Raw genomic sequence first — 20,210 nt, 5'->3', positions numbered from 1 at the left:
GATCCGCAAAACACAGACACCGGCAATGTGCTTTCTGTATTTTGCGGATCCGCACATTGCCAGAACTATATAGAAAATGCCTTTTCTTGTCCGCAATTGGACATGTTCTATAGGCTCTACAAAAAACGCAGTGTTCGCCCGATCAGGCCTGATCTTGTGCGCACACTTGCGTTCAGTCCTCCCCACCGCAGTGACAGATTTTTTTTTATGATCACTGCAAAAACACCGTACTTTACACCAGTTAGATAAATCTCCCCCATAAAACCTATTCTAAAGTAGTGAGGTAGTGATCCTTTCCTAAGAAAAGGGAAAGGGACTTACCACCTGGAATAAAAATAAATCACAAAGTGTGATGCTGACAGAGCCTCTTGAAAATCTTGGAAAACCCCTTTAGCTTTAGCAAAAGAAAGTTTTTTTCAATATACTCTTATATAAGTTGGAAATAATCACTTTCCCACTCGGGGATGAAAAATGGGAACAGAAGACAGCAGTCCGTGTATTTCTGATATACACTTTTACTCTGGTACACAATTGCATAAGACAAAAAACAAAACCATTGAATATGTTTCAGTGCACGTTGAAAAAAAAGAGCAGCAATAATCCTGTATTAGAATACAGTACTTTCACACTAGCGGCGGCCTTCTCCGACGGGGGAACAGCCTGCCGGATCCGTGAAGATTATAAAGTATTATCTATGAATTTCATCTCTTAGCAACAATCAGTGAAAAACGCATTGCATCCGGCATCAGGACTTTCTTCCATATGCAATGCTTTTTTCACTGAAGCCCCATTCACTTCTATGGGTACAGGGCTGTGTGAAAAATGCAGAATATGGCCTCATGCACATGACCATTCCGTTTTTTTGCAGTCCGCAAACCACGGATCCGCAAAAAACGGAAGCCGCCTGTGTGCCTTCCGCAATTTACGGAACGGAAGGCCCATTGTAGAAATGCCTATTCTTGTCCGCAAAACAGGCAAGAATAGGACATGTTATATTTTTTTCTTGCGGGGCCATGGAACAGAGCAACGGATGAGGACAGCACACCGAGTGCTGTCCGCATCTTTTGTGGCCCCATTGAAGTGAATAGGTCCACATCAGAGCCGCAAAATTTGCGGCTCGGATGCGGACCAAAACAACGGTCGTGTGCATGAGGCCTATAGAACATGCTGCGTTTTTCGCGCAATGCAGAAGTGATGCGTGAAAAAAAACGCCTATGTACACAGACCTATTGAAATGAATGGGTCAGGATTCAGTGCAGGTGCTATGCTCGAACGTCACGCATTGCTCCTGCGCGGAAAACTCGCTTGTGTGAAAGGGGCCTTAGGCTGCAGATCCAGTTCTAACCCTGGGTCTGATGACCAGAACTAACAGCATCATAGCCCCCAAAATACAGTTTATTCAGGTCATTAGACCAATGCCCATTTTATTTATTTATTTATTATACTTACTTATGTAGCGCTGTTATATTCTGCAGCGCTTTACAGACATTAACATCACGCTGTCCCCAATGGGGCTCCCAATCTAAGGCCCCTTTCACACGGGCGAGTTTTCCGTGCGGGTGCGATGCGTGCGGTGAACGCATTGCACCCGCACTGAATCCTGACCCATTCATTTCTATGGGACTGTGCACACGAGCGGTGATTTTCACGCATCACTTGTGCGTTGCGTGAAAATCGCAGCATGCTCCTCTTTGTGCGTTTTTCACGTAACGCAGGCCCTATAGAAATGAATGGGGTTGCGTGAAAATCGCATGCATCCGCAAGCAAGTGCGGATGCGGTGCGATTTTCACGCATGGGTTCTAGGTGACAGTCTATTCACTGTATTATTTTCCCTTATAACATGGTTATAAGGGAAAATAATAGCATTCTGAATACAGAATGCTTAGTATAATAGTGCTGGAAGGGTTAAAAATAATAAAAAAGTTAACTCACCTTCTCCTCTTGTTCGCGTAGAGGCCGGTCTGTTCTTTAGCTGTGGGCTGAAGGACCTTTGATGACGTCAGATCACATGCTCCATCACCACGGTGATGGACCATGTGATTGGAGCATGTGATCTGACGTCATCAAAGGTCATTCAGTCCACAGCTAAAGAACAGACCGGGATCTACGCTAACAAGAGGAGAAGGTGAGTTAACTTTTTTATTATTTTTAACCCTTCCAGCACTATTATACTAAGCATTCTGTATTCAGAATGCTATTATTTTCCCTTATAACCATGTTATAAGGGAAAATAATACAATCTTCAGAACATCAATCCCAAGCCCGAACTTCTGTGAAGAAGTTCGGGTTTGGGTACCAAACATGCGCGATTTTTCTCACGCGAGTGCAACGCATGACAATGTTTTGCACTCGTGCGGGAAAATCGCGCATTTTCCCGCAACGCGCCCGGCTCTTATCCGGGCAAAAAAAATCACGCCCGTGTGAAAGAGGCCTAAGGTTGTGCCGGTAACACAGATGCTAAGCATTACACATTACAGACATCTGAATAAGGCCTTATTCACACCGTTTTCGGTCAGTGATTATGAGCCAAAACCAGGTGCGGGTCTAAACTCAGAACAGATACAGATCTTTCCCTCTGACCTTATATAAAACAGATGAAAATCCCTGACATGTAAATAAAGCCTTATCTGCATTTCCAATACTAATGCTAGCTAATTGCTGTTGGTCATTGGTCATAATAAATCTACCATATCCATCCAAGGTGGAAGCTAATGGAGAGGACACATTACCTAGTGCTGCAACCTCTAAATTCTAGGTCAGGGATCAGCAACCTCCGATACTCTGAAACTAAAACTCCCAGAATCTTTCTTTTACTTCTATGGCAGTTACAAGAACATCCAAGAAAGTTTGCATGCTGGGAGTTGTAGGTTCACAGCAGCCAGAGTGCCAAAGTTTGCTGATCTAGGTACTGGCAGAGGTCCCAGCAGTCAGATTTCTACTGATACTGATACGGATGCATATCCTATTACTAGGTAATCAATATCTGTCATAGGAAAGCCTCTTTAATTGTGCTATTTAATGAGGATAACCAGATATTATAGATCTGCAACTTTTCAAACACCAAGCAAGAAATGGTCAATAAAGGTTGTAAAGATAAAGGCCTTATGTTAGCAGCTAGGAGGTGCAGCGGCAATCCTAACCTCCAGGACAGAGGCCTCTGAAGTGTCCATGCTACAGGCAGGGTGCCACATGAACTGTATAGTTCTATTTAGCAAAACGATATATCGGGAAGACAATGTTCATTACGTTGTAGGTGAACATATAGTGAATAACCACACAGAATATTAACCACAGGCAGTAAAGCTAGATGAAAGCTGTTAGAGTTGAGATGTTTCTTCAATGTCTTGTGCTTCCATACAAGTCCTCAATCGTTTCACTGCAGACCTTCTGTACCTGACAAGAAAACAAAAAACATTTTATAGGGCATTCAACTTAAATGTATGTATTATTAGGATAGATTATTAAAACAGAGTTGACAAATTAATTAGAGAAGAATTCAATGCAGATATAGTTCTCCACAGAATAGGGTTTATACGTCTATGACGACAGAAAAATTTAAAAGGGGTTATCCAACACATATAATGCCCAAAATGCCCGGACACCTCGTACAGGTAATACTTACCCTGCTCCCCGACACCCACGTCACTCCTGATGCCCGCAAGGCCGCCGCTGCATCTCCCTGTCGTGCAGATCAAAACATCCAGCCATGGGGATGTTAGCCAAAAGCAGGCTGCGATAGGGATGAGCCTCCCCAACATTGCGACGTGATGCTACGGAGACTCTTCCCAGTCGTGGCCTGCTATTGACTGACCACCCCCCTCGTTAAGAGATATTTTAATCCACGCAATGGGGAGATGCAGTGGCGGCCATGTGGGCATCAGGAGCGACGCGGGTGCCAGGGAGCAGGGTGAATGTAACCTGTATAAGGTGCCCAGGCATTTTGGGGGTTGGGTAACCCCTTTAATGCACATGCACAGCTAGGATACAGCTTACAGCTCTAAAGAAGGATATGGGCAGCTGGCCATTTTCCAGCTAATATGATAAAAGCCTGAATCCAGTCACATAATACAGTGTGGTGTCAGGGCGTAGAGAACAGGACGCAGAACTTACTGTTAGAATTCAGTCTTCATAGTGTCAAGAGAAGCCTTGCCAATCTTTGCAGTTCCTCCTTCTGCTGGTAGATGTAGATCTGGGTGTCCCAAAGCATATTAATCAACACTGCGTCACTAACTTCATCCAGCATGACATCTGTTTGCAGCTGTGGGCTTAACCTACAGTTAAGATATCAAAGAAGGGAAATAACGGCAAAGCCAATCACCACCAGAAATAAAGTGACAACACAAGCCAAATTGTAGACCACATGTCAATCAGAACCAAGTGATATTTCAGAAAGATTAAAGGAAAGCATATATAGACACAAGAATAGTTGAATCGTTTTTGGACTAAACTATCCCAAGGATAGATCAATATCAAATCAGAGGTGCTAGCCCGCCAATCAGCTGTGCACAAGTAGCCCTTGTGCTGGAAATAGGCGCCAAAACGATACATGTGCAGTGGACAGAGCTCCTTACTGCAGCACTGCTACCATTCACTTCCAGAACTAGTCCTGACCCCTGCCGATCTGATAATGACTACCTATTCTATGCACAGATGGAGAACCCGTTTAATAGAGTTGTCTCAAAATTATCTTCCATGACATGTCCATCAGAGAATACACCAGTACCAGTAGTGATCCTCAATGGAGAATTGCAAATGCTGTGCAAGATAAATGGAAGTTATGAATACCACCAAGTCCCTGGCCCCGGTCAGACTACAGACCGAACGTGACATAGGACATAGCTCACCTGAAATATGGAACATCTATCATTTCACACCATGCCTGGGCCCTATTTACAGCTGGACCATCTGAATCTGTGCACTGAAAAGACACAACTTACAAGAGTAAACCTGTGTACACAAACTGAAAATAATACAAAAACTGGACAGTAGTACGCTCCTGGATGATCTACACATACACAGTCTATAACCATCTTGCCCAGTTCTCTTGCTCCAACCACAGTCTTCATCATCTCCCATGGGTTAGATGGCCTAAACACATCAACGGAGCTCACTTGAATTTGTGGAGGCTTCCCGGTGCCAAGTGATACTACCACACCTAATTTCTTTACCTGCCCACCTTTACCCTGAAAAGAAAAGATAAAGACATAAAAATATTACTCAAGGGGTTTTTCAGTTTTATGCCAATGAGCATATTCATTGTATGATTTAGGCTACTTGCAGACATTTCGGCTTACGTGTGGTTTCCAGAGTGGGCTTTCGTGTGGAAAAGTCGTGGCATGACAGCAAAGTGAATGAGTTATGACAAATCACATGTACAGACTACATATTTTTTCCATGCGGAGATTCACCTGCTATAAAGATTCTGCATTTCAAATTTTTTTTGTGGATGCAATGCAAAGGATGAGATTGGGCCAAATCTGGATCAAAATCCGCAAGTAACCGATGTAGATTTTGGTGTGGATTTGGTCTGAAACATAGAGAAATCAGACTCGAAATTCTGGTTGAAACCGTGCACCCATGTGCAGGTAGCCATGCAACTTTCTATAAAACTTCCCCAAAAAATAAAAATAAACAGGTAGAATTGTGAGGAACTAACACATAAGGTGCTCCCACACAGTAGATAAATCGACCATGTACTGTGTATGGGGGAGTCCCAGCTCTCCTCAACTGCAGATGTCAGCCGAAAGAAGGATCAGGCATATTGGACATGCCTGACGCTTTCTTCTGGTGGGAGACACCCCTGTCCCTCGCCACAAAGCACTGAGGAAAAGGGGCACTCCAGACACATTCTTTGTACTTCTTGTTGTCGGTGTCCGCCCCTGCCCTTTTTCACATGCAAAAAAGCAGCAGCATGCCCTATCTTGGCACAGAATCTGCGCTGAATTTCCCATTGCACATTTTCTGTGCAGTTTTTGTGTGAGAATCTGTAGCAAAAACCACAACCTGAAAATAAGGTTTTGTATTGCAATAAAACACCCACTGGTTAAGAAGAAAAAATTCATAGAAAAACCACAAAAAGATGTGCAAAAAAAAATGGACGGATTCCATGCTGAATTTTGTAGGCAGATTTGTTGTCAAAATCCATAGTGTGAAAACTTCAAAAGGTGTTGAAAACTCCAACTCAATGAATCAGCATTTTCTATGCAGTGTATTTGATTTAAGGTGAGGCACCAAGTCATCGGGTTCAGCTGATACCAGTGCAATGCCGCAGCCTAATCTTCTGCATGTTTTAAATATAGTACATGTCTGACTAATACCTTTCTAGGAGAAAATTTTCCTCACCTCACGTTTCATACAGGTGTTGAAATCATGTATTTCAGTCATGGCATCTAGGGTGGGATTATTTGATAGCAGCCCGCCATCCAGGAAACGGCCCATGGGGCGAAAGTAGGTGGGGGCAGCACCACTGGAGCGGGCGGCACGCCACACCAACTGATCTGTGTTCAGGAGAGCAGAAAACAGCAAAAGCACAAAAGGAGAAATAAACAAAACCAGACAGGAATCCCATAAGATCTTCAGCATACTGTAAGGACATTTTAGGAACTAACATGTGGGTATTAAATTACAGATAATGAAGCATTTTAATGACCTAGATCTATCGTGATACTACTGCTCACAGACTACAGCTAGAGCGTGTCCGAGTGGGGCAAATAGCTGAGAGTAGCTGGCAGACACCTGCTCATACCTTCCCACGACAGCTCTAAACTTTCTCCCTCTTCACCTACAAGTGGTAAGCAAGCAGAGATATAGAACATACGGCTAAAGTAACAATCAATCTTATTAACAGAGTTATTAGGGTCACACACAAGTAAAGCAGACTGAACAGGGTACTGTATGGACTACCAGTTTATGGACTGTGTAATATTTTGGTCCCCAAGAGATGGTACCACGGCTAGACAACCAAAATACTTTCTTTACAGTCAGCAATTCATCTCTTCTTTTAATGTGTTATCCGAGAAATAACATTGATGAGCCATCCTCAGGATAGGTCATCAATATCACATCAGAAAGGGTTCGAGTCACGGCACCCCCACCGATGAGCTGTTTTGGGTAGCTGCGGCGCTCACCGGAGCTTTTACAGTGCATCTTATAGTGGCAGTGCTTGGTATTGCAGCACAGCCCCATTGACTTGAATGGGGCTGAGCTGCAAGTAGACTATGTGACTGATACAGTGAAAGTCACATAGCGCGGAGCTCAAGGAGCTGATAAGCAGGGGTTCCAAGGTGTCAGACAATCTGATATTAATGATCTATCCCGGGGACAGGTCATCAATATTAATTTCCAGACATCCCCTTTAATGAAAGTGAGATGGGTGGAAATTTATCATGAGGGCAATATTTGAAATCAGTTTAGGGTGGTGTTTTTGCACAAAAAATGTATCAAATGTCACAAGTCGTTTGTTAAATTTTATGAATCTGTAAACCTAACAGAATTTTTTTTTTCTTAAAATCGTTTTTATTGATTTTCAATAAAGGTATTAACAAAATAAAAATTTTGTATACAACAACAAATATATCTCGCCAGTCCATACATTAGTCTTTCCAGCATAATGAGGCTGTCGCCATAATAACATGAAAGCATCGTAGTACAGAATAGAAAGACAGATACATGTTATTATAAGGATACAGGATGTTGCAGAATTAATGTTAGATTATTGTATAACACTTAACCAACCCTTTGTCTAGAAATTCTACTACAGTTTTTTCATACAACCCAACCCCCCCCAATAGTGTTAGATTGCAACTTTAAAAAAAAAATCCCAGTGATAAATCTGGAGCAAAACTAATTAACATAGCTAACCACAAACACTTTCCTAGCTACTTGCAGTAGTCACAATTTTTGTGCAAATAAGCCCAAAAAGTTGCAAAAGTCTTATTTTGCAACTTTCATAAGCCACAATTCTGAGATGTAAGGGGCATGATAAATTTCCACCTCCCCAAAGACTTACAAACAATGTCACTATCCTACTACTCCATTAAATACTATTGTCATTCAACAACAGTATATCAACAGACCTAAAATGCATTATATTGTACCACCCTTCCCCCCAAATACATTTGCATTCTTAATTTACCTTCTGGTTTTGTTACTGGCCGGAATGAAGCAAGCCTCTTGAATGTTGGTTCTCGGCCTTCATTTGGGGGTTCATAGTTTCGGAACAGATGAAGTTCTGCCGGGTGCCTATCTGACATTGCACTAGTCACCATTACTCTAGAAATAATTGGGACACAAGAATAGATATAGAAATATAATCTCAGCTGATATTTGATATTGATGGCCTATCATCAGGCTAGATCAATATCATATTGTGGGGATCTGACTCACGGCAGCCCTGCCGATCAGCTGTTTGATGTTGACCAGGTGCAGTGTTGGACAGTTGACCTGTGGTGGTCTCGGACCCCCTCCCAGATCTAATATTGGTGACCTATCCTTATGAATGTTGCAGCCCCGCTCTTTTCCCCATCTTCCCAGCACTGACCAGAGACGTGTGGGAAGATAGAGGGGGACCCTTCTGCCAGTGATTAGCACTGAAAGCAGATAAACTGCAGAGTGACAGAGTCTTGGTAAGCCTTGTTACACATTTAGGGACCAGAGCCTGTCTCTGGTCTTACAGTTATGTTACCCACCGTCTTCAGCCTTCAGTAGAAGGCTGAAGATGGATCGTCCTTAGCAATGCTCAGAGGGCTGCTAAAAGGGGGACTTTAGTGCTTGGCTTGAACTGGAGCTCCTCAATTCAGATTTCACCAATTCAAGTGACCCAGGGTTCTGGTCAGATAAGCCAGCATTAAACTGGTGACAGATAACTTTTTTTTAAATTAAAGGGAATTACTTTGTTTTTCATTAACATAAATTTGGTGTCAATGGGTGAAAAACAGAGAAATCGGTTTAAAAAAAAGAAAGAAAAAAGAAAAAAAAATACAATAAAAAAAAGAGAAGTAAAACTAAGAACTGGATGAGAAAAAAAACACTACAACACACAAGGCTGATGAGAAACAAACTGGCATAACTGACGGCAGAGTGAGACAGCAAGAAGAGAAGTAAAAACAAAACTATGACATTTCATTTGGCTTCAACTCACTTGGGGTGCTTTACATCTGTCATCTTTGTTTGTTCCCCAAATTCCCTTTTTAAAAAATCCTCCAATGGCCCAGACTCATATGGCCGTGAGCCGCGAAAAACCTCATTCTTCATGCGGAAGTACAAACAGCGGAGGTATTCCATGGACTTTCCTGCCATAATAAATTCCATAAACATGTATACATACACAGAGCTTTGCAAAAGTAATCAGCTCCACCAACCCAAAAAAACCTGATCTTAATAAAAAAAAAACTCCAGACAGTATTTTTAACAGTTTAATATTTGTCAGTAGATGAAATTACATATAAAAAGGTTAAAAGTATAAAACCCCTGTCCTGTGGAAGCCCACGATGCAGGTGATCGCACATAAGGTCCACACGAACTTCAATGCAGATTTATGTGCGTTTCTGCAACATAGCCGCACAAATTTTTTGTTTTGGTGTGGATTAGATAGGGTTTTGCTGCAGATCTCACTCTCACTGGAAAAAGGTGAAATATGCAGCTAAAACCAGAAATATTATTGACATGTGGCAGATTTGAAAATCCGCACTGTAGGGCAATTTCTGTGAAGAAACAATCTGCAAACTGTACATGAGATTTGTGTAATTTCATGCACTTTACTGCTAGTGTACTACTCTGTGTTTTTTTTCTGCATGAGAACACTTGCAGAATAAACACAAGTATTCCGCAATGTATGAAGGTGGACTATAGGTGATATAGACATCTGATGAACGTTGGCTGAACCGGTTTACTACTTCATGTGCATTGGGGTATCTCGCCTCTCCCTCAATGGCAGATGTTTTGGTGTAGCGTTTGATTTCAACATGCCAACCTATTTTTCCAGGAGAAGATAAGCTGTTGTCAGAGGTTTATTCCCCTCTCCCCATAGAAAAAACAAACTCCAAGCTAAATATCCATGTGTATGGGGGGGATCAGAAAGAATACTAGCATTAGGCCGCTTGGTGTCTGAAGTTTATAAACATCTTAAAAGGGTCTTCAAACTTCATATATTTTTCAAACAGTCCCTCACTCAACAGGACCTGTCGAGGGAAGCATTCTTACCTGCTAGTTGAAGTTCGGGTCCAACTCTGTAGGTCCACCGCTATCTTCACCACGCTTCAGTCCTGCAGGCAAACATCCTGCATGGACGGTGTCACGTGCTGCATTGCAGCAAATGACTGACCGTAGCAGTGTGTCCCCAAGTGGCACGTCACATGCTGCTTGGGGACATGTCACTGCTGCAGTGCAGCACGCGATACAGTCCATGCCAGACGTTTGCATGCAGGATTGACGCGCAGTGAAGACAGCAGTGGACCATAAAGCTAGAACCTAACATAAAGGAGTAAGTATGCCTTCCTCGACAGGTCCTGTTGGGTGAGGGGAAGTTTGCACACATGATCTTCTCCTAACAGGTTCACAATTAGTCTCAACCTGTCAATCCACTGAAAATAGTCAGTGTTTCTAGATAAAAGACCCACTTATTCAAGTATCATTAGTCAGCTTCTGAATCTGAAGGAAAGCAAGAACACAGAGGTGTGCATGCACTTTAGACAGATGTCGGCTAACTGACCTAACCTATTTCCCTCTAGTAGACAAGAGCTGACATATCAGAACACAGTACAGTGCTCCCTCAAGTAACAATGTTAATTGGTTACAGGACGACCATTGTATGTTGAAACCATTGTTTAGTCGAGTAATTGGTTCAAAACGCCCAAAAATGTCATCCAAGACAAGAGAAAATGAAAAAGTAAGAAAAATAAGCAGATAACTAAGACAGACAAAACACGTCCTTACATATAACAGTCAGGAATAGCAGATAACTAACAACTAATACAGGGTGGATCTGAGGCTGAGACATTGTATGTCGAGTCTGTTTTCAAGTTACGATGGGTCAGAAAAGACCACTGTATGTTGAAAATATTGTATCCTGAGGCCATTGTATCTTGAGGGATCACTTGTATGACGTTCATAATGACTACCATGTAATGATAAACATCATCTCTCAGAGGACATGCTTAAACTGTAACTACATTCAACGTAAAGTCATATATACTGTAGTTAATAATCAATTTCTTCAGCCCTTGGGCTCCTTGAACAAAGTCCTCAAGTTTTAATTTATCTCTCACAAATGCCGCCTTAGGCTAGGCCAGTACTGGACTCAGACAGTACAGCCACTTTTTTTTTATCAGTATTTTACATTAGTGTTTGTGAGGAAAAAAAGTGAAGATAAAACAGATGTAAAATACTGACTGTGTGAAAGTGACCTACTGTAAACTAACCAAAGCATAATATAATGCAAATGTGTTTTGGAACAGAATATATACAATTCATATACATGTTGCTCTTTTTTTTTTTATATACTCCATAAAGGAGTTCATCTTCTAAGGCTCTCTTCATATATGCACCAAGACCCTTAAAAGGGCTTGTCTGAGTATTTTAAGTGATGGTCTATCCTCTGGATAGAATAAAAGGTAAGTTCGATGGCACTATGCCTTTAAAGTGTGGTGCAGGAGATTGGCTTCAAGCCAAAATCAGACAAGACGACTCCTGCACTCAGCAGATGATGCAAGTGATCTCTTTATTACAAGGACTGCATTACAATTATACACATTTACAGCCTACTAGACCTTCATCAGATACAGGATGCAAGACACGCATAAGTAGGGCAGACGCCCTAAGATTAGATAGGGGGGCAACAGCCCCAGTATGTGGCACTAGTGTACAAGGAAGCAGCCCTAAGGCCTCTTTCACACGAGCATGTCCGACTGCGATTGCGTTCCGTTGTTCAGTTTTTGTTGCGCGGGTGCAATGTGTTTTTGCACACACGTGATAAAAAACTGAATGTGGTACCCAGACCTGAACTTCTTCACTGAAGTTCAGGTTTGGGTCCAAGGTTGTGTAGATTGTATTATTTTCCCTTATAAATGGTTATAAGGGGAAATAATGGCATTCTGAATACAGAATGCATAGTACAATAGGGCTGGAGGGGTTAAAAAAAAGAATAATTTAACTCGCCTTAATCCACTTGTTCGCACAGCTGGCATCTCTTCTGTCTTGTTCTGTGAGGAATAGGACCTTTGATGATGGCACTACGCTCATCACATGGTCCGTCACATGATCTTTTACCATGGTGATGGATCATGTGATGGACCATGTGATGAACGTAGTGACGCCATTAAAGGTCCTATTCCTCACCGAACAAGACAGAAGAGAAGCCGGGCTGCGCGAACAAGTGGATTAAGGAGTTACATTTTTTTAACATTTTTTTTTAACCCCTCAAGCCCTATTGTACTATGCATTCTATGCATAATAAAGATCGGGTCCCCATCCCGATAGTCTCCCAGCAACCGTGTGTGAAAATTCACACCGCATACACACTTGCTTGTGGATGCTTGCAATTTTCACGCAGCCCTAATCACTTCTATGGGGCCTGCGTTGCATGAAAAACGCACAAAAACAAGTGATGCGTGAAAATCACCGCTCATGTGCACAGCCCCATAGAAATTAATGGGTCCGGATTCAGGGCGGGTGCAATGCGTTCAACTCACGCATTGCACCCGCGTGGAAAACTCGTCCGTGTGAAAGGGGCCTAAGAGTTTGGCACTCATACTCCTAGTGCTGCTGCCCTGTACAGTCGTGGCCAAAAGTTTTGAGAATGACACAAATATTAGTTTTCACAAAATTTGCTGCTAAACTGCTTTTAGATCTTTGTTTCAGTTGTTTCTGTGATGTAGTGAAATATAATTACACGCACTTCATACGTTTCAAAGGCTTTTATGGACAATTACATGACATTTATGTGAAGAGTCAGTATTTGCAGTGTTGGCCCCTCTTTTTCAGGACCTCTGCAATTCGACTGGGCATGCTCTCAATCAACTTCTGGGCCAATTCCTGACTGATAGCAACCCATTCTTTCATAATCACTTCTTGGAGTTTGTCAGAATTAGTGGGTTTTTGTTTGTCCACCTGCCTCTTGAGGATTGACCACAAGTTCTCAATGGGATTAAGATCTGGGGAGTTTCCAGGCCATGGACCCAAAATGTCAACGTTTTGGTCCCCGAGCAACTTAGTTATCACTTTCACCTCATGGCACGGTGCTCCATTGTGCTGGAAAATGCATTGTTCTTCACCAAACTGTTGTTGGATTGTTGCAAGAAGTTGCTGTTGGAGGGTGTTTTGGTAACATTCTTTATTCATGGCTGTGTTTTTGGGAAAAATTGTGAGTGAGCCCACTCCCTTGGATGAGAAGCAACCCCACACATGAATGGTCTCAGGGTGCTTTACTGTTGGCATGACACAGGACTGATGGTAGCGCTCACCTTTTCTTCTCCAGACAAGCCTTTTTCCTGATGCCCCAAACAATCGAAAAGAGGCTTCATCGGAGAATATGACTTTGCCCCAGTCCTCAGCAGTCTATTCACCATATTTTCTGCAGAAGATCATTCTGTCCCTGATGTTTTTTTTTTGAGAGAAGTAGCTTCTTTGCTGCCCTTCTTGACATCAGGCCATCTTCCAAAAAATCCTCTTTAGGAGACGATACTGGCGCTTGCTGGACTTTCTTGGACGCCCTGAAGCCTTCTTAACAAGAATTGAACCTCTTTCCTTGAAGTTCTTGATGATCCTATAAATTGTTGATTGAGGTGCAATCTTAGTAGCCACAATATTCTTGCCTGTGAAGCCATCTTTATGCAACGCAATAATGGCTGCACGTGTTTCTTTGCAGGTCACCATGGTTAACAATGGAAGAACAATTATTTCAAGCATCACCCTCCTTTTAACAGGTCAAGTCTGCCATTTTAACCCAATCAGCCTGAGATAATGATCTCCAGCCTTGTGCTCGTCAACATTCTCACCTGAGTTAACAAGACGATTACTGAATGATCTCAGCAGGTCCTTTAAAGACAACAATGAAATGCAGTGGAAAGGATTTTTTGGGGATTAAGTTAATTTTCATGGCAAAGAGGGACTATGCAATTCATCTGATCACTCTTCAAAACATTCTGGAGTATATGTAAATTGCTATTATAAAAACTTAAGCAGCAACTTTTCCAATTTCCAATATTTATGTAATTCTCAAAACTTTTGGCCACGACTGTACACTAGCACCATTTTTTGTTGTCTATCCTCATGATAGGACATCACTAGCCAATCGTCAGGGGTCCAACACCCCGTACCCCTGTGGATGAGCTGTTCTGTAGCTCTATACACTTTTGGTGGCAAGAATACAGTACTATATTTGCCAAGAAAAACTCTACAGCACCCAAAACAGACCCCACTGTACAGTATGTCAATGGAGCCCCCCTGATGAATGTGCTTTCAGCGTTTGTATGTCTGTTCCACAAAAAGATAGGACACAACCTATACTTGGTCGCATAATGTGGACCACTGACCCATTGAAGTCTATCTATGAGTCTGCAAAAAAATGCAGATGCAACACAGACGGTATCTGTATTTTGCGGATCGCAAAATACATAAGGTTGTGATCATTCTCTCATGCGAGTCTAAAGCTGGCCATAGACAAAGGCTTTGTTCACACATGTCCTGATTTGCCTGTGGTAAATGTGACAAGTATGTACAACAGGATCCATGGTAAAAATCCGAGGCTCACACTCCGATACAGATGTGCAGTTGATGTGCTGTGGATCCGAAAAAGGATTATGCCCATTCAGCTTTTTTACATGCAGCATCCGCAAGAAAAATGAACATGCTCATTGTTCTGAGGTATATTCTAGAGGTATATTGAGGTATACTGTCTCACCCCAATATATATCAAAGCATGCTGTGGACAGGGTATACTATTAAAACATAGCTTTTACTGAGTATATTAAAATATTATTAATAAAAAACTAACATTTGCAGTGAGTGAACGCAAATATCCTAATGTTCGGTGGCAAAAGTACACGGTTGACCGGGGCTCATAGTGTCAATGGCAGTGAGCAATCCGTCTCCTAATTAGCTCTGAATGTAAAGCTCTGACTACCGGAGGGTCAAGGAACTAATTAGCCTCTAATAAGCCACCCAGATAGGGGCGACCCCATAGGGAACCTTTCCCTACTTGGGGCCTATTCCCTACAGATCACCTCACTTGGATTCTCTACATGCCACATTTCGTCCCAGCAATGGGACTCATCAGGGGACTTTTATGAAGTAAAGGGAAATATGATTATAAAGTCAACAACGATTCCTTGTAGCGTAGAGGAAGTGGGCACGATTAGCGACAATGGTCTGTGCCGGGTGTGGGGATATGTCCCCTATCCACACAAGTCTCACCACAAGTTATAATGAACTGGGAGTGCGCTTTTTTATTAATAATATTTTAATATTCTCAGTAAAAGTTATGTTTTAATAGTATACCCTGTCAACAGCGTGCTTTAAATTGTATGTTCAGCCCAATTTAGGGTACTTTCACAATAGCGGTTTTCTTTTCCGGCATAGAGTTCCATCCTAGAGGCTCCATACCGGAAAATAACTGATCAGGTTTATCCCCATGCATTCTGAATGGAGAGCAATCCGCTCAGGATGCCTTCAGTTCAGTCTTTTTGACTGATCAGAACAAAGATAAAACCGCAGCATGCTACGGTTTTGTCTCCGGCCCAAAAAAATAAAGAATTGCCCGAATGCCGATCCAGCATCTTTTTCCATAGGAATGTATTAGTGCCGGATCCAGCATTCAAAATACTGGAATGCCGGAGCTGCCCTTTTGGTCTGTGCATGTGCAGACCGAAAAAAAGGTGTAAAAAAATAAATACCGGATGCTTTTTTCCGGATGACACCAGACAGACGGATCCGGCATTTCAATGCATTTTTCTAACTGATCAGGATCCTGATCAGAGTTTCTAATGCCATCAGTTGGCATATGTTTTGCCAGATCACTCTGCTGCAAGTAAGTAGCTAAAGTCCAAATATTTATTAGTATAACAAAATATATACATATTATCTTATATTTACTTATAATATAGTCGCTGGTTTGACTCCAGGTGAATAAGGAGATCTCTCTACCAATTTATGCTAGAAAGAGGTAACATATTACTGCAGAGGCAAAATATCAAATACTACAATATAGATTTGGGGCCCCAATACTATGTAATGTTTTTAATTGAATCATGCTACATATAATTAAATTAGAAAATAAAACAAAAAATACCCATAATTCTTTTTTTTTTAGATAATTTGTATATAGTTGGACTAAATTGGGCTAAACATATAATTCAGAAAGAGGAGTGCCCATCATATATATTCACTATCGTTTACTTCCTTATTTACTGGAATTGTGTGACCCATTAGATAGTGCACCCTCCATTACCCAGTACATCTCTGTGAGAGCCCCCCATAAACTATTTTAGCTTATACGAACAAAAATATGCCAGGAAGTTTTCCAGTTACAAAAAAATCATTTCTATGAACTGGATGTCGAATATTGGATTCCATGTCTATTTCAGCGTGAATCTGTGCAAAGATCTTCATCAAATCCTGGACGCATGAACGGGCGTTCAGATAACTTTTTCAGCCCAATTCCTGAAATAAAGGGCTCACACAGCGAGGTAAAGAGCAGCTGCCTTTTTGGATTTTTTTTTTATATCAAAGGCGCCACTTACAACCGGGTTGCTGTTCTCTGCCCAGCACATGGCTGGGAAGTGACAATGCACGGAGAAAAATCCTATGCGGCTGTGGCCTCTTTGTTCTAAGCATAGGAAAGGTCCCAGGATCTCACCAATCAGACTATGCTGCCATATTGTAGCAATATGCCATAATTTACTATGCTGGGAAAATACTGCTTTTAAAAAGTTAAATACAAATTCCACAAAATGATAGAGCCAAGTAAAATGGATAAAGACACAACTTCTCAAATCTGTACTTTCTGAGGAGTATACGGAAGAAAATTAACACAAGGATTGATATTTCTATGAAGAAATAAATAAGAAACAGTAAAATCACAAAAACTGGACCAGGGTTCCTAACAGTTTGACATATCTTAAAAATAATTCCAAATTCGGACTTATCATACGACTTCAGAGTTTAAAAAATGTACATGTAAATGCAAAGTAATAAGCAGGATGAGCATCTGGAATGGCTTCATAGCTCGATTTAATAGGCTTGCGCTGCCCCCTACAGGACATTAGAACATCAGGGATCCTAGGAGTCATTTTTGTCAGCATTTTGACTAAGGGTACTTTCACACTAGCGTTTTTGTTTTCCGGTATTGAGTTCTGTCACAGGAGCTCAATACAGGGAAAAAAACTGATCCGTTTTATCCTAAGTCATTCTGAATGGAGAGCATTCCATTCAGGATGCATCAGTTCAGTCCCTTATACGTTTTTTGGACGGAGAAAATACCGCAGCATGCTGCAGTTTTATCTCTGGCCAAAAGTACTGAACACTTGCCGGCATTAATTTACATTGAAGTGTATTAGTGTCCGATGCGGCATTAGGTGTTTCAGCAAAACGGATCCAGCTTTTTGGTCTGCGCATGCTCAGACCTTTAAAAATGCGGAAAAAAAATAATACTGGATCTATTTTTCCAGACGACACCGGAGAGATGGATCCGGTATTGCAATGCTTTTGTCAGACGGATCCGCATCCAGATCTGTCTGACAAATGCCATCAGTTTGCGTCCGGAATGGAACTGCCTGCCGGAATCCTTTGCCGCAAGTGTGAAAGTACCCTTAAAGCGGTATTCCCATCTCAGACCATGGGGGTATATCGCTAGGATATGCCCCTATTGTCTAATAAGTGCTGGTCCCAGAGGCATGCGCAGCACTCTATTTCTATGGGGCCACCGAAAATAGATGAGTGGTGGCCGTGCAAGCGCATCGTGCTCCTAATCAATCCTAGGTAGGACCTGCACCTATCAGACACTGGGGGGCATATCCTAGCAATATGCCCCCATTGTCTGAAATGGGAATACCTCTTTAAAGAAATATCACAGAACATTACTGCACAAGGATGCTGACAATCTATCTCTCCACAGTAATCTAGTCCATTGACATAGAACAAGTCTAAAATTTCCAATCTAGCAAACACAAAATACTATTTTATTGCAAAACGAAAGGCAAAATGAGTATCACCTTACCGTGTACTACGGCTAATGCTAAAATACCACCAGTACTGGTGCCAGAAACCCAGTCAAAGAGCTCTTTTATTGGACGGCCCGCAATTTTCTCTATGGCAATAAGCAGCTGAATAAGAACCAGTCCACGAATTCCACCACCATCCAAGCAGAGAAGGCGATCCTGCCTGCAGGTACAAATGTATTTTAACCTCCTATCTGTGTAAAATATCTAATGTTTTCATTATCACAGACACAAATACCTGGGGGTATCACTGACCTTTAATCGCCTGTCTGTGGCTATGGGAAGAGCTAGGCTGAGGCTTTGGAGGTCCCAACTCCCCCATATACATTCATGTTCAGCTCTGCCAAGCATGCATGTGTCCTAAACAGTGAGAAAGCTGCTGCCAGGCACCCCTGGCACTGGTCTTCCTTCCCAAGAAATAAAAGGAGCGGGCAGTTGAAATCAAACGCCCCAATTTTCATGTCACCCAACATCTGCTGTTGGGGAAGAGCAGGGAGGATCCCATCCACACTAGACTGTCAACTAGTCCTGCAAAATTTGGTGGGTTCAGGCAACAATTATCTAATGTGTATGGATGGCATAAAGTGGCTCTGCCACCAGTTTCAACCCCATTAAACCAGACACACTGGCTGGTAGGGCTCATCACGCTGATTAAAACAATAACTAAACAACTGCAGAGATATCTGCATTTTTATTCATATACAAATAAGCAATTGGAGCAGCAGGAGGCAGGGCTGAATGCTTTGAGCACTGCTTTGTAACACCCCTGTGCTCTGCATATCCCCCCTAAACTGACAGAGGTAGACATACTGAGGGCAGAGCTGTCTGCTGGCATCGACATATCATATACTCTGTGTACTATAGCGTCACCACACTGAGATCTGCTCAGAAAGCTAATATACACATTACTGCTTTATTCACAAGAACAACATATGATTATAAAGACACCAGTAAGGCTCCATTCACACGTCCGCAATTATCCTTAGGGTCCTTTTTTTGCGGATCCGTGTTTCCGTAAAAACCTTCCGTTTTTTTTTTACAAAAGTGCATCCACATCCGTTCCGTGTTTCCGCAGAAATAAAAAAGGAAGGAGGAATACATGCTGCTAGGGTACCATACCATAATACGGATGATATGTAGAAGACATTTGGTGTCTTTCCGCATGTCATCCGCTTTTTTGCAGACCCATTGAGTACAATGGGGCCGTGGACCGCAATTTGCAGCCAAAAGTAGGACATGCTTATTTTTTTTTTTGCGAAACCGCATCACGGAAGTGCTGATGCGGACAGCAATTACTCCCCCATTGAAATGAATGGATCCGCACCCGTTCCGCAAAATTGCGGAACAGATGCGGAAGGATAATTGCGGACGTGTGAATGGAGCCTAATACGCGTTCGCTTATAAGCATAGAAAAACATGCATCTCTATGTGGTAGTGCTATAGCTTGGTGGTAGGTACATGTGGAGATCCCAGGTTTGAATCCTGAGAGAGGCTTCCAGGTTTTATATTTCAGATATTTTTTTCTTCCACATTTAAAAGTCCACGGGGCGTTTTAGACGCCAGTCTTAATAAACCCCTAAACTGGTGGTGGTTCCGCCGAAGTTATGAAGAGGAGCCGGACTCTACATAAATTTGGGGCAGCCAGTTGCAGTTCTAAATGTAAGGCAGCTCCCTTGCTGTCTTAGGCCTCGTTCACACTTCAGTGTTTGGTCAGTGATTTCCATCAGTGATTTGTGAGCCAAAACAAGGTGCGACTCTAAACACAGAACAGGAGCAGATCTTTCCCTTCTACCTCATGTCTGTGGAGGTTTCACTTCTGGTTTTGGCTCACAAATCACTGATGGAACTCACTGACCAAACACTGAAGTGTGAACGAGGCCTTACATTTAGACCATTTTCTACACCTAAAACAGGAGTAGAAAATGGTAAATGAGACGGGACTGCCGGACTGTCCCCTTCCACGCCCACTTTTTTAGACTCTGGCATTAGCGGGGAAAAGT

General features: G+C 42.2%; 1 protein-coding gene across 4 annotated transcripts in view; it reads right to left on the bottom strand.

The window, feature by feature from the left end:
• Nucleotides 1-2,987: 2,987 nt before the first annotated feature.
• The window catches only part of PLA2G6 (phospholipase A2 group VI), a 75,343-nt gene continuing 58,120 nt past the window's right edge, over nt 2,988-20,210 (bottom strand). For 2 of the 4 annotated variants that reach the window (XM_044300668.1, XM_044300670.1), the window contains 9 exons: nt 18,210-18,373; nt 9,141-9,291; nt 8,136-8,272; nt 6,747-6,782; nt 6,344-6,498; nt 5,017-5,184; nt 4,846-4,919; nt 4,112-4,272; nt 2,988-3,394 (listed from right to left, as the gene is read on the bottom strand). In XM_044300668.1, coding sequence (XP_044156603.1) covers nt 4,128-4,272; nt 4,846-4,919; nt 5,017-5,184; nt 6,344-6,498; nt 6,747-6,782; nt 8,136-8,272; nt 9,141-9,291; nt 18,210-18,373 — 1,030 coding nt within the window. In that variant the 3' untranslated portion in view covers nt 2,988-3,394; nt 4,112-4,127. The remainder of the gene's footprint in view (nt 3,395-4,111; nt 4,273-4,845; nt 4,920-5,016; nt 5,185-6,343; nt 6,499-6,746; nt 6,783-8,135; nt 8,273-9,140; nt 9,292-18,209; nt 18,374-20,210) is intronic. The other 2 variants (XM_044300669.1, XM_044300671.1) reach the window with 1 other exon arrangement.

Source organism: Bufo gargarizans, chromosome 7, assembly GCF_014858855.1.
Source record: "Bufo gargarizans isolate SCDJY-AF-19 chromosome 7, ASM1485885v1, whole genome shotgun sequence".
In the NCBI taxonomy this organism is placed as follows: Eukaryota; Metazoa; Chordata; class Amphibia; order Anura; family Bufonidae; genus Bufo; species Bufo gargarizans.
The sequence above is the reverse complement of the archived record's forward strand: the minus strand, read 5'-3'. Positions and strand labels throughout refer to the sequence as shown.